The sequence below is a fragment of the Macaca thibetana genome, chromosome 11, assembly GCF_024542745.1.
Source record: "Macaca thibetana thibetana isolate TM-01 chromosome 11, ASM2454274v1, whole genome shotgun sequence".
NCBI classification, from domain to species: Eukaryota; Metazoa; Chordata; class Mammalia; order Primates; family Cercopithecidae; genus Macaca; species Macaca thibetana.
Genome location: NC_065588.1, coordinates 10,104,271 through 10,119,145, shown reverse-complemented (window position 1 = coordinate 10,119,145; position 14,875 = coordinate 10,104,271). Strand labels below are relative to the sequence as shown.

At 36.5% G+C, this 14,875-nt stretch overlaps 2 protein-coding genes across 4 annotated transcripts in view; one reads left to right on the top strand and one right to left on the bottom strand.

Moving 5' to 3' along the window:
- Window positions 1–2,761, top strand: part of CLEC1B (C-type lectin domain family 1 member B) — a 23,399-nt gene extending 20,638 nt beyond the window's left edge. Inside the window, exons 6-7 of the mRNA XM_050746801.1 lie at window positions 1,340–1,487; window positions 2,673–2,761. Of these exons, the coding sequence (XP_050602758.1) occupies window positions 1,340–1,445 (106 nt within the window). The 3' untranslated portion in view covers window positions 1,446–1,487; window positions 2,673–2,761. The remainder of the gene's footprint in view (window positions 1–1,339; window positions 1,488–2,672) is intronic.
- CLEC12A (C-type lectin domain family 12 member A) overlaps window positions 1–14,875 on the bottom strand; it is an 18,509-nt gene extending 3,634 nt beyond the window's left edge. The window contains exons 1-5 of one of the 3 annotated variants that reach the window (XM_050746798.1): window positions 14,243–14,875; window positions 10,047–10,157; window positions 2,686–2,784; window positions 2,236–2,424; window positions 1,029–1,180 (exon numbers count right to left, since the gene is read on the bottom strand). In XM_050746798.1, coding sequence (XP_050602755.1) covers window positions 1,029–1,180; window positions 2,236–2,424; window positions 2,686–2,784; window positions 10,047–10,137 — 531 coding nt within the window. In that variant the 5' untranslated portion in view covers window positions 10,138–10,157; window positions 14,243–14,875. Of the gene's footprint in view, window positions 1–1,028; window positions 1,181–2,235; window positions 2,425–2,685; window positions 2,785–10,046; window positions 10,328–14,242 lie in introns of those variants that run through there. The other 2 variants (XM_050746797.1, XM_050746799.1) reach the window with 2 other exon arrangements.

Here is a 14,875-nt window from a genome sequence, read left to right as displayed (position 1 = left end):
CCACAATGACAAGTTCAGAGTTCAAAATTTTGAGCAGTAAATATTGTGTCCAGGGCCAAAGGAAGTGGGCAATGACTATAAACAAGAGTTAACAGAAACAGAAGGAGTAGGAAGAAAATGCCACAGACTCAGATGTGAGTGGTTACAGAACAGAATTCAGAACCAGTCCAAAATTTTGTAGCCAAATAACAGGATTTTTTCTTATTCCAGCCTTTAGAAAATTTGTCTAGAGTAAGTAACTGTGAATGGGTCCTTGAGAATGATCTGATGAGGAAGAGATTATGGGTTGATTTCTCTCTCTTCTAGAAAGGATGATGAAAGTTTCTTATTGTGGGGAAGCAGAGACTTTTAGAAAATGTAATTTTGCTTAAAAATATATGATTACTATTTGAGAGACCAAAAATGCTATGTAGTAAGTATAACATGGAAACATTATTTAGACATGGAAAACTAAGAAAATGAAAAAATCAATAAAGCTGCTAGAAAATACATTTTTCCTGGGATTCAAGAACTCAGTGCAATATATCTGTTTGACACTTGCCTGTGCCATCTTACTTCAGTTCTTCCTGTTTGTACATATTTTATGCTAACCTACTATAACTTGCCTATTTCTCTTAGTGAATTAAAAATTACAAAATGGTAGAAACAAAACATATGCTCCTATGTAGTTCTTACGGAATTACTAACCCTGAGGAATAATCTCCATATCCTCTGTTTTTAGATAAATGTTTATAAATTATGTTCTGAGATTTGATTTTAGATTCTAATTTGGAAATGCTTACAGACTTTTAGATTCTGGGTGCCCTGTAATACTCATCTACCTGTCGTCTAGTAATCCTCTTATGCTAAGGTCCTAACCTTGTATATGTTTTACCTTGCCTATGATAATCTTGAGATAAGTGTACAAAGTTTCAGTCACTTCATACCCCAACTAAAATAAACCAGAATCATGAGTGGGTTGATTGAGGTCTTCTCCAACATGCCACATCCCTTTCTATCCCATGATGGCAGAAACACCTGGGCTTTACCAATGCATTTTTATTGTTTATCTTCAACAGGCTGGCATTCTGAGCAGCACAGGCCATTCTACTCTCCTGCCATGTTCGGACATCATCACTTAGGAAATAACAGCTGTCCTTATGCCAAATCCATCTCCTTGGACAAGGCTTACATTTGTGCTCTGGAAGAAGAACATAGTTTTATTTAGGTTTTGTTGATAGTCATAATAATTCTTATTATTTCCTTTCTTCTCTGTGTGACATTGACCACATTTGCTGTTTATTCTTCTTTCTTTTTCTTTCTCTCTTTCTTTTTATTTATTTATTTATTTTTTTGACAGAGTCTTGCTCTGTTGCCCAAGATGGAGTGTAGTGGCGCGATCTCAGCTCACAGCAGCCTCCACCTCCTGGATTCAAGCAACTCTCCTGCCTCAGCCACCCAAGTAGCTGGGATTACATGCTGTGTCTTCTTTTTACACCAAAAGGGAAGTAAGTGAATCCTGTATTCTGGTTCCTTATATACTACCATAATGTGTCAGACCCATAACTTGAACAAAAAAATTTCAAATTAAGCACTTGGATTCAAGTGTATCTTCCTGTAACAATTCCTCTTTGCTATTTTTTATATTCTTTAATGACAATAAAAACTAGTTACAGGAAACATTCTGCATAGTAAGAATTAACCCCACCTATCTATACAAATCTTACCTTCTTTAATTTTTGTTCTCTGAACTGTTGAAATTTTGAGGTTTCTTGGGAGCAAAAGGAATATGTTTTAGCAATCATGACTATAGAAACTTACGGAGACACTAGAAGACCAACTCCCCCTGATCCCAAAGGTGAAGTCTCTATTTATTTTTTCCTATGGAATTTGTTATCAATCACTGACTGAAATTTAAGAATGAAGTCACCTGTAAAGAGCTGTCACTTCCTCCCTATCTTCTATTAACCTCAGTGCCCAGAATAATTATAGTAACTGACAGATTAGAGAAACTGTCCTGTCTAACATTTTATTATGTAACCATTATCTCCTGATAATTTGGGGGCCTATTGCTATTATGACTTTTTCTGTTTTTCTTCTAACTGTGTGGAAATATCAATGAATTCTCCATCAACCACACGTAATTCTTTCCCCCAAATTATGACTCCCTAGGGAAAGGCTGCTAGCTAATTATAAAATGATTCTTAAGAGACTCAGTGGTTTAGTTTATTGTCCAATAAATAACTCCAAGATTACCTTGTTCTTTGCTGTATAGCTCACGACATAATCTGGTGGCTATTGTTTGCAGTGTGGTGGAGAGGTTCCTGATCTTGTTGGAGCTGTTCATGTTACTCATCAGTTGTAGAGACACATTTCTTTGAAGCTCTTCATTGATATTTTGTAGTTTGTTCATTTTTTTCATTGCTGTCTTCAAAGTAATGTGAACTCCACATCAAAAAAAATGAATTCTCAATAGAACCATCATCCTTTATCATTTGCAGAAGTAGTATAAAGATCAAAGGGGTAGGGAAAGCAATTACTCTACAGGAGTGAGGGAAAGAGACTGAGTTCCACATTGTAAGTCCCCCTTGTGGGCCTATCACCTATCATTATTATAAATCTTCCACTTAAGGAATAAACTTTAGTTGTTAAATATTTGAAATTCTAGATACTTTCTCTTTTGACCAAAACAGGGGCAGTACATACACATGCTTCCCAAGACTCCCAATCCAATGAGCATCAGAAGGCACAGAACAGTCAGAAACAACGCTGCTGGACGCCATACACAAGAAGGAGCTGGAGGTGCTGTGGAAAGCAAAATTAACAGAGAGGCCTAAAAATGGTATACACTTTCATTTGAATTATTTGCTCATTCATTCATTCATTCATTCATTTTATCTTTATTTCCTAATATGCCTATTGGAAAGAAGTGGATTTACTAGCCATTCAAGAATATTCAAAAAATATTTTTGAAGAATATGTCAAGAATAAATCAAAATCACTTCATTGTTTTGTATGTAAATTGATTCTAGCAGGAGAAGCTGTTAACTGGTAGACTGATTTAAAAAATCAGATAAGCAAAAACAGAATTTGTAATAGAGAATGGAGAAAACCAGTCAACCTAGATATGGTGTATTTTGTTTATACAAATTTGGGAAAAGTCAGTAGCTGGAAATTAACAGAGAAGCCAACAGGAGTAGTCTTTGCTTGAGTAGACAATTGTGGCATGTCAAGAAAAACACTTTCAGTTGTTTATGTATCCCCCCCGCCAGGTAATTATGAGAATTTAGCCGCAGAACAAACAAAATAGGCTGTCTCTTTGTAATGTCTTTGTTAATCCTCCCATTAACTTTTGATCTTAGTCAGTCCAGATCTACACCATTTTTATTGTAATTTTTCAAAAATTTTTTCATACTTTTTTGCAAGAAATTTTTATTGAATACTTCCTTTTTAGGGAATAGTGAATCTTAGATCATTTCTCTATTTAAAAAAACAGAAATTATAAACTTTATAATATGAGTGAATTATTATTGTGACTATGTTATTTAAATAATCATTATGTATAAAGGTATTACACATTAGGTAAAGACTAGCCAGGTATTTCAAGAAAATACAATGCTGGGATACTATAATAATCTTACTATACTTCTGAGCTATGTCTTACATCTCACAGTTGATGGTGCAATAATATTGTGAAATTCAGAGATAATCACTAATAAAAAGTAAAACTTAACTTCCATAGACTTTAGAAAATAGTTACTACTGAAAGGACTACATGTTCAAGATTTTTATCTAAGATTAGAATTATAAATTCAAGCACTCTTTCTTAAAATTATTTTCTTATTTATATATGTATTCAATTATTCAAAAGTTTATTTATTCAATGAACTTATTCAATTATTAAAAAGTTTAATTATTCAAAGTTATCTTTTGAGTGCCTTGCATTTATTAGGCATTATCCTGGGTGCTAACAATATCGAAGTGAGCAAGATGTACACGTTGCTGTTTTCATAGAAATAAATTTTAATTGTAGGGGGAAATAGATAAATAGATATATAAGTGAGACAGGAAGAAAGGGAAAGAAAGGGAGAAAAGATCTCAAATTTGGCTATGTTGTGCAGAGATTTGAAATTAAGCTGTTATAAAGAGCAGGCAGTTCAAATCATATGAACATAAGGAACCAGCATGCAAAATCAGTAGGAAGAATATTACAGGTAGCAATTACATGAAGTTCAAAGACAACAATTTAAGGAAAAGATTTCTATTTGAAAAACAGAATATATTCAGAGGGGCAGAAGAAGGGTGGCCAATGTGAAAAATTACATTAAAGAAGGTTTTATTTGTTTTCTTTTGTTTTGTTTTTAAAATAACAAGGAGGAAACATTATTTACAGCCTTTTCTAGCCAGAGTAAGTTAGATTTTTGGGGAAAGCACTGGAAGAATTTAATCTAGGATGGCAAAATAAAGGAGTTGTTTTATCAGTAAGAAATCTGTTACAATATGACATGGAAAGAGAGCAGTAGTTTGATTAGCTAGCACTAGGGAATTTGATGACCCATGGATAAATTAAGTATACATTTTTAAGCTAAAATCTATGGCACAAATTTATGAAATTTTTCTTTAGAGAAAGTTGGTAGATATGCACATTTGTAGGCAGTATCTCATAGTGATAAAAAGCAAAATGCCATCTTTAGGGTTAGCATGTGTATTAGTCCATTTTCACATTGCTAATAAGACATACCCAAGACTGGGCAATTTATAAGGAAAAAGAGGTTTAATGAACTCACAGTTGCACATGGCTGGTGGGGGCTTACAATCATGGTGGAAAGTGAAAGGCACGTCTCACATGGTGGCCAACAAGAGAAGAGAGAACTTGTGCAGGGAAACACCACTTTATAAAACCATCAGATCTCATGACACTTATTCACGATTACAAGAACAGCATGGGAAAGACCCCCACCACATGATTCAATTACCTCCCACCAGGTCCCTCTAACAACACATGGAAATTGTGGGAGCTATAATTCAAGATGAGATTTGGGTGGAGACACAGCCAAACCACATCATTGCACCCCTGACCTCTCCCAAATCTCATGTCCTCACATTTTGAAACCAGTCATGCCTTCCCAACAGTCCCCAAAAGTCTTAACTCATTTCAGCATTAACTCAAAAGTCCACAGTCTATCTTAAAAAAGGCAAGTCCCTTCCACCTATGAGCCAGTAAATTCAAAAGCAAGTTAGTTTCTTCCTGTATACAATGAGGGTACAGGCATTGGATAAATACAGTTATTCCAAATGGGAGAAATTAGCTGAAACAAAGGGGCTATAGGCCCCATGCAAGTCCAAAATCCAGCAGGGGCATCAAATCTTGAAGCTCCAAAATTATCTCCTTTGGATCCATGTCTCACATCCAGGTCATGCTGATGCAAGAGATAGGCTTCCATGTCTTTGGGCAGCTCTGCTCCTATGGCTTTACAGTCTCCCCCCTGGCTGCTTTCATGGGCTGATATTGAGTGTCTGCAGCTTTTCCAGGTGGACAGTGCATGCTGTCAGTGGATCTACCATTCTGAGGGCTGAAGGATGGTGTTTGACTTCTCACTGCTCCACTGGACAGTACCCCACTGGGGACTCTGTGTGGGGCTTCTGACCTCACATTTCCCTTCTGCACTGTCCTAGCAGAGGTTATCCATGAGCACCCCATGCCTGTTGCAAACTTCTGCCTGGACATCCAAGTGTTTCCATACATCCTCTGAAATCTAGACGGAGGTTGCCAAAACCCAATTCTTGACTTCTGTGCACCTCAAAGGTTCAACACCACATGGAAGCTACCAAAGTTTGGGGCTTGCACCCTCTGAAGCCATGGCCTGAGCTGTACCTTAGCCTCTTTTAGTCATGGCTGGAGCAGCTGGGATGCAGGGCACCAAGGTCCTAGACTGCACACAGCAGAGGGACCCTGGGCTCAGTCCATAAAACCATTTATTCCTCCTAGGCCTCTGGGCATGTGATGGGAGGGGCTGCTGTGAAGACCTCTGATATGCCCTGGAGTCATTTTCCCCATTGCCTTGGCGATTATCATTTGGCTCCTCATTACTTTAGAAATTTCTTCAGCTGGTTTGAATTTCTCCTCAAAAAAATGGGATTTTCTTTTCTTTATCATTGTCAAGCCACAAATTTTCTGAACTTTTATGCTCTGCCTCCCTTATAAAAGTGAATGCTTTTAACAGCACCCAAATCAAATCTTTAATGCTTCACTGCTTAGAAATTTCTTCTGCCAGATATGCTAAATCATCTCTCTCAAGTTCAAAGTTCCACAAATTTCTAGGGCAGGAGCAAACTGCTACCAGTCACTTTGCTAAAACATAACAAGAGTCACCTTTGCTCCAGTTCCCAACAAATTCCTCATCTCCATCTGAGACCACCTCAGCCTTATCGCCATTTTTGTCAAAGCCATTCAAGAAGTCTCTAGGAAGTGCCAAACTGTCCCACATTTTTCTGTCTTCTTCTGAACCCTCCAAAGTATTCCAACCTCTGCTAGTTACCCAGTCCCAAAGTCTCTTTCACATGTTTGGGTATCTTTACAGCAGTGCCCTACTCTACTGGTAACAATTTACTGCATTCGTTCATTTTCACACTGCTGATAAAGACATACCCACAACTGGGTAATTTATAAGTAAAAAGAGGTTTAATGGACTCATGGTTCCATGTGGCTGGAGAGGCCTCAAACTCATGGTGGAAGGTGAAAAGCACATCTCACATGGCAGCAGACAAGAGAAGAGAGAACTTGTGCAGGGAAACTCCTCTTTATAAAACCATCAGATCTCATGAGACTTATTCACTATCACAAGAACCTCATGGGAAAGACCCTCCCCCATGATTCAATTACCTCCCACCATGTCCCTCCTACAACATGTGGGACTTATGGGAGCTGCAATTCAAGATGAGATTTTGGTGGGGACACAGTCAAACCATATCAGCATGTTTTGGTTTGAATTCTGGTTCTGCTGCTTATTGCTTGTGAAACCATGAGAAAGTTATTTAACATCTTTTAACATCTATGTGTCTAAGCTTCAGCATTGTTAAAGAAAGGGAGAGAGAAAGACTGCAAAATATCAGACACTAAATGGTTTAATATTTGTAATGCAATTAGAACAGAACTGGCACAGAGGTGAGGCTGTCTGGAGAGAGAGACCATTTTAGAAGAAAAATAAGTATTACTATTTTTGACATTTTAAGTTTAAAATGAGATTAGAACTCCTTATGGAAATGTGAAAGAGGCACTTGTATTTTCTAGTCTTGAGATCCAGGGAAAGGTCATACAGAGATATCTGGGAGTCCCTCTATTTAAAGTCAAACAACTGAACAAGGTAGATTAGATGAGTGTATTGAGTGATGCAATAAAAGGGGACACAGGACACGGCTCCAGAGTATTCCATCTTGTAGAGTTTCATCTAGAAGAAAGAGTCAACAAAGACTGAGGAGAGGCAGGCATGGTGACAGGAGAAGCCATAAGGATGTGTCAGGAAGGATGTGCAAAGAAAGCCTTTAGAGGACTGTTCAACTTTTTGAATGCTGCAGGGAAGTGAAGTAATGGAAGAGACATGTGATTACTGGGATGAAACAGGCAGGACATCAGTGACCTAAAGCTCAGTCTCCAGGACACCAAGGGGGCAGAAGCCTAATAGAGTTGGTTGAGAACAGAATGAGAAGTGAAGAACTGAGAGTCAGTGGCCAAAGAAAATGCTTTCAAAAGTTGAGCTGTGAAAGGAAACAAATAAGTTACATAATAATGGAAAGGCTTAAGTGGTCAAGCAAGGATTGTGTTTTGTTATGATATGAATATGTTGGTGAGTAGTAGAGTATGTTAGTGCACTAAAAAGGAAAAGCAGAGAAGGAAGAGAGAATAATGACACAGGAGAGAAAGGAAAAAAATTACAGAAGTCTGTCTTTGAAAAGGACACATGGACTGAAATTCAGAGCAAAATGGGGAGCTGTCCTTTCATAAGTGCATACCTATCATAAATACTGTCTGGAAGGAAGGCAGAGTATCAGTAAAGACATTGTAGGATAGAAATTTAAATAACAAAAATAAAAAGTGTAGGTTGATGCTTTTTTCTCACCAGAGGAAAGGTAAGAGTAACTGGAGTTGAAAATTTGTGCATTTTTCACCAGCAATATTCAACTCTGGGGCAGACTGGGTAGATATTTGGGTTTAACCAGAACTGGAGTTGTTTTTATTTGTTGGTTTTTGGGTTTTTCGTTTTGTTTTGTTTTGATTTGTCTGAGGCAGGATCTTGCTGTGTCACCTAGACTGAAGTACAGTCACCTGATCATAGCTTACTCTGCACAGCCTCCAGTTTCTGAGCTCGAGTAATCCTCTTTCCTCAGCCTTCCAAGCAGCTGAGACAATGGGTGCCCAGTTAATTAAAAAAAAAATTTTTTTTTATAGACATGGCATCTCTCTCCTTTCCCCAGGCTGGTCTCAAACTCCTGGCCTCAAATAATCCTCCCATCTTGGCCTCTCACAGTGCTAGGACTATGGGTATAAGTCACTGCCCCTAACCAGAATTGAAGTTTTTAAGGAAAAATTAACATACATTGAAAAGGAGAAATGTAAGAGACTAAGAGTAGACATTACATAATACAATGTTGTATTACATAATGTGGATTCTAAGCTGGATAATGAGAAAATTAGATGAGATTAAGAACATGAAGAAGACATGGATTCAATATTTGCATGAATTCAAAGAATTCTTGTGGTGGGAACTTAAGGTGGATTGGCAGGAAAAGAGGTGGGAAAGGGCATGAGGGGACAAGTAAAGGGCAATTGTTGGTAATATTAAGCTTATGATATGCCCATTCTCTTTCGGCATATAAAAGAAGAAATACAAACAGGGAAATAAAGACAGAAAATGTTGTAAAATTCGTAGACCCTTCTTCTTTCTAAGAAAATTTCAGTATTAAAAAAGAAGCCCACAGAATTAATCTGCTGTCCTTTCTCAAGATTTACAATGCTCATGATAAATAGATTCAAGATGTAACAGTGAAATTTCTGTTTATAGCAATGCTAGAATATTAAAGATGTTATATTCTGTGTGGGGATAGGGGAGGGGACAAAAAGTTAAATAATATATGAGAATTTTGGCACTCTTCTCTCCTTATTTCTCTGTTTCTATCACCCTTCTTTGTGTTCTCCATTATCACTGTTTAAGTTATTTTTAACTCAAATACACTGGTTTAAACTATGGATTCACTAGGGCAGATTTCACTCCAAAAGGCTGGGAGCCAGAAGGTAAGAACCATACATAATAGGAAAACTATAGGATTCTGAGTAAGATGAAGAGTAGTTTTGTTTAAGTGAAAGTCAACACAGATGGTCCACTTATTTCATGATTTTAATTTGAATTGAAAAATACAAAGCTTCCTGATATTATGTGGTTTTGAATATTATGAATATGTTATATCTTCTGATATTTCTTTACTTCCTTTATTCCTTAATTATTCATTTCATTTAACTTAACATATTTTATTTTTTAGTAAGTTATTAAAAAATCTCCAAAAGCAGTAGGAGAAATTTTAGGGTGATATATGCCTGGTTTGGCAGATAGTCAAATGAAATCCTTTAAAGATCTCTCCGACTCTTTGTCTGTCTCTCCTTCTTTTCTGCATGCATACCCAAAGTATTTTCTTATTAAAAACACACACACACACAGATGTGAAGTCATGACTTTCCTGAACATGTTCCTTTTTCCATGGCTTCATCTCATAAAGAAATAAAATCTTCACACAACCCAATCATTTGAAAAATTCTGTCCCAATTATATTGAGTGTGATAATAAAAAATTTCAAAAATGTGAAAGATTGAGTCTTCAATGCACAGATAAGTGTTTTTACAGAACCCTTTTTTCCTAATCATTTTGTTTATATACTTTTGGTTCCTTTGCTTAAACATAAGAGGCTTAATTGAAAATTTAAGTTGAATAATAACTATATTACTAATACTGAAGATGCAAGGCTGTAACCACTTCTATTACACAAACTTATGACACATCCATAACTCAAAATCTTACCTTTTTCCCCAAATTTGGCAATTTCTTGGATTTTTTCTGTCTCACTGGAGTTCTGGAATTTAAGATCTGCATAAGTAACTTCTTCAGACATTGATGAATATGTAAAGAAATCTTGACAAAGTAAAAACACAAAAAGGTGAGAATGAGTTAACAGAACTGAATATTAAACAGGACCTATAATTTTAAACTTCTGTTTATAAACGGAAGCTTAAGCTTACAAGTGTAAACTTCTGTTCATAAACTGACTGTACCAATCACCCATATGTCTGCAAATGAGCGATGTCTCATCTGTGGCTTCAGTTAAGAACACTGAACTGTTGCAACAGGCAATATCTTTCTTCCTCATATTTCTTCCTTTTTCTCAATTTCTGTATATTTACCAACTGCAGAAAGTAGTTTTTGAAATTGTGTTTGGATAATATTACTAGTGTCATGCAAGAGAACACAAATAACTAGCACCATATGGTGCAGACATAGTGCAGGATTTATTGGTGAAAAACTTTCAAGCAGAAAAATAACAGAAAAGATACAGTTCTCAGACACTCACTGATCTGCAGCTGTGGCCTGGCATAGATATTCCTTTTGTATCATGATGAAGGTCCTGATAGAAGGGTTCTCTTCACTGGGAGACTGAACATGCAGAGAGCACTCCCAGGGAGAATGAGGCAGTTAGTGTCATTCCATTGCCATGTTACATAGCTATAGGTTTGCCCAAGAGAGGTAGGGAATGCCTAGTTTCTCTAAATAACAAGATACAGGTTGGTGCAAAAGTAATTGTGGTTTTTGCCATTAAAAGCAAAAGTAATTGTGGTTTTTGCCTTTAAATGTTTACAAAATTACTTTAGCGCCAACCTACATATTAAGGGATCTGAGGCCCAGAAACCACACCAGGGAGTATGTATACTGATGACCAAGGTCTGTATACTTAGGGCTCTGGGAACAGCTTTGCAGGCCAGGAAAACTATAATCAGCCTTGCTCTCTCTCTACAGACTGACTCAATCCATTTGATCGCCTCCTCAGCTAAGCTAACAAAAGTGGGAAGGAAATGAGTCTCCAAAGTCCACATTTGTGTCTTATTAGTTAGACTCAATAGTCTTAGTATTTTTGATCTCATGTCTTGATCAAATATGCAAGCGGAAATGAGGGGTGGAGAGGACTGTTTTTGAGTATGTTTTCTAATATTCATTAGTAAATCTTACTGTAAAATTCTTCTTGACATTGCCACATATAAACCATAAAATGGTTAGGCCTGATTATCATACATATAAAAGAGAATGCACAAAGATTTTAAAAAATCAATTAAAAACTAATTGCTTTATTATGTCAGGATAGACAGGAAAAATAAAAGGCTCCCTTTATAAGAGCTACTAAAAATAAATAGGACAATATTACAGATAGAAATTAACTAGATATTTGCACAACCAATATGAACGAAACAATTTTAAAACTATTGAAGAAAAGAAAAAAAATAGAAAAACATGCTGTGGGATTAGAAGCATCAATACTGTATAAAAAGAAACTAAATTCTCCTAAATGTATCAAAAAATTCAATGTCGGTTTAATTAAAACAATAGTAGATTTTCTCCTGATGCTTAAAGAAAAAGCTATTGAAATACAGTTGAAAATATTACCATGAAAATATTGGCAGCCAAATTTAAAGGAAAATATATTCAAAACATGATTACTTCATCTTAAGTACTTTATTAATGTTGATTTTATCTTTACAACTCTCTAAACCAGGTATTACTATCACCCTTATTTTACAGAGGGGGAAGTGAGTTGCGAAGTGGTTAAGTTTGTATCCAACATCACATAATTGGTGAGTGGTAGAGTTGAGACTGGACCAAAGTCTCCGGTTACCTTGTTCAAATACGTGCACAGGCTCTAATGCCTCCCCTGGTGGGAAAGACTAGCCCTCTGCTTTTCCTAGGTGGATCAAATATTTGTATATAAATATTTGTTTATAAATATCTCTTTGTTTGTGAAAGGATGGAAACCGGCCACCACACAGGCAGAGTCTTGTTCTGTGTTATATTGCTGTGTTGTTTCATATGGAAGATGGTTTCATCAATCAACACTAGAAGATGAAGAGTATATGATGAATTGTAAGAGGAAACAAATGAAAAATCTCAAAGTCCTGTTTGCAAGGTACTCTATTTTGTTGAAAATATTTGAATAACTATTACTTCATACAAAATCCTTGGTTTAGAGCCAGCTAAAACATTCATATGCACATGAATAAGCTGAGATCTGAGATGATTTAATGGTTTGCCCTTCACAGCCTATATCAGTTTTTTTTTAATTCTGTTATTGATATACAATAGTTGTACATATTTTAGAGGTACATGTGATATTTTGAAACCTGTATACAATGTGTGATGACCAAATCAGGGTAATAAAAATATTAATTCCCTCAAACACTTACGTTTTCCTTCTGTTGGGAATACTACAATTCTTCTCTTTTAGCTATTTTGAAATATACAATAAATTATTGTTAAGTATAGTTTTCCCACTGTACTATCAAATACTAGAATTTGTTCCTTCTGTCTAATTTTATTTTTGTACCCAACCAACTTATCTTTATCCCCCACCACCCCTTTCCAAGCATCTGGTAACCACAATTCTACTCTCTGCCTCCATGAGATTCATTCTTTTAGCTCTCACATATGAGTGGGAACATGTGATATTTGTCTTTCTGTGCATGGCTTATTTCAGTTAACATAACGACCTTCAGTTCCACTCATGTTTCTGCAAATGACAGGAATTTATTTCTTTTTTATGGTCGAATAATATTCCATTGTGCATATATACTACAGATACCTGCACTCCCACGTTTATTGCAGCATTATTTGCAATAGACGAGATACGAAATCAGCCTATATCAATTTTCATTCCAGTTGAATACTAAGAGACAATCTGCAAATATAATTACAAATGTCTTCCAATATTAAACATAAGTGATACATTATCCATTACCTAAATTATATATTTTTTGTGAGTTGTTATAATGGCAAAAAGAGAAAGAAATGAAGATAGGTGAAGAAAAGTGCACAGGGATAAAAAGTTTGGAGACACACACGTTCAGAGTCACATCATTTAAAAGGTGAGAGACCGCAGTGACAGTGATATACTCAGGTACAAAAAGGAAACACACACTTGGGATCCAAAAACCAAAAAACAGGTTATACATTAAAAGGAAAATTTAAGAAGATAAAATAACAAGACAACTTACAAGATGTAGATAAGACCAAAGGAAACCAGTGAGGGATAGTGAAATACCCCAGGGCTAGCTACTGCGAGAAGCCATTACTACCATTAGGCCTGAGAGAACAACGCTGGTAGCAATTAACTGAAGCAGCAGAAAGTACAGCTGATGAAGGCTGCCTCCCCGGAGGTACACTCAGTGAGAACAACTCCATATCCATTTCCTAGTGCTGTAGGGAAGGATTCTCCCACCTTTAAATCTTTGCTTATTCTTCCTATTAGCACAAACATATCTAGAGCTTCAGGACAATAGTGTCCAGGGATATTATATACAAGAGTCAGCATTCTAGGGCACTACAAAGGGATTAGAATGGTGAATAGTAGATCTACTGATATCATTATCTGAACCATATATAGCTCAGTTTTTATCATTTGACTTGTCAATTAGTGTTTTGATATTTAGTTCTTTTTCTTTTTAGGTTGTCCCATAATTTTTAATTAAATGATAGGCTTTATGTACTAAAAACAGAGATTTTAAATGATCTTCCTACCAAAAAGTTTTGTTTCTTTTTTTCTGGCAGTCACATAGAATATAAGCAGTAAACCTTGATTAATTGGAGCCCCTCAAATTTTGCCTTCTCAGTTGTTTTATGTTTTATCCAAATTTTATGATTATCTTTTTGTAGGTTTCTTTCATCTGATACAAGCTGCAGTGCTATGACTAGAATTGGCTTTATTCTGGGTTTGTTCTCCAACAAACTAAAATTGGGAGGTTATTCAGTGAAGAAGGAATGTAGCTATGTGCAGGCAGAAATGTAGCTGTGTTGGGGAGGTAAACCAAAAATGAAATTCTAAGGCCTCCCAGCCATCTGAATGGACTCCCTCTTCAACTAGGGCTCTTTGAAAATTTAACCTGAGAGGCGGGTTCAGGCCATGACAGGAAGTGGGTGTTGAACATGCTTCATTATAGCTCTCAGGTATCAATACTTACAGTCTATTCTCTCTCAAGTCTGCTATCTGGAGACTTCGTTTGCATGATAAAACCTTGACTTCTACAAGCTCTTATCACAACCCAGACATTTCCTTTCTATTGATTCCAGGTCTTTAGATAAACTCAACCAATTGCCAATCAGTAAATGTTTATAGTTGATTGAAGTCTCATGTCTCCCTCAAATGTTCGAAACCAGTGTGTAACTGAACCACCTTGGGCGCATGTTCGCAGGGCCTCCTGAGGGCTGTGTCACAGGCATAGTCTCTCATATTTGGCTCAGAATAAATCTCTTCAAATATTTTACAAAGTTTGACACTACGTGGACGGGGAAAATCGAAATTAGGCAGAGGTAAGGAAAAAATCATACTGACTGAAGGATCTATAGTCTCATTTTCTGGGTATGGTGCTCTGATGAGTGTCAGTTACTTGCCTGAAAGTCAGTTTCCTGAGCAAGAAACTCAGGAAAGCAAATAAGTTTTGTTTGTTTTTGTTTTTTTGTTTTTTTGTTTTTGAGACGGAGTCTCGCTCTCTCGGCCAGGCTGGAGTGCACTGACATGATCTCGGCTCACTGCAAGCTCCGCCTCCCGGGTTCAGGCCATTCTCCTGCCTCTGCCTCCGGAGTAGCTGGGACTA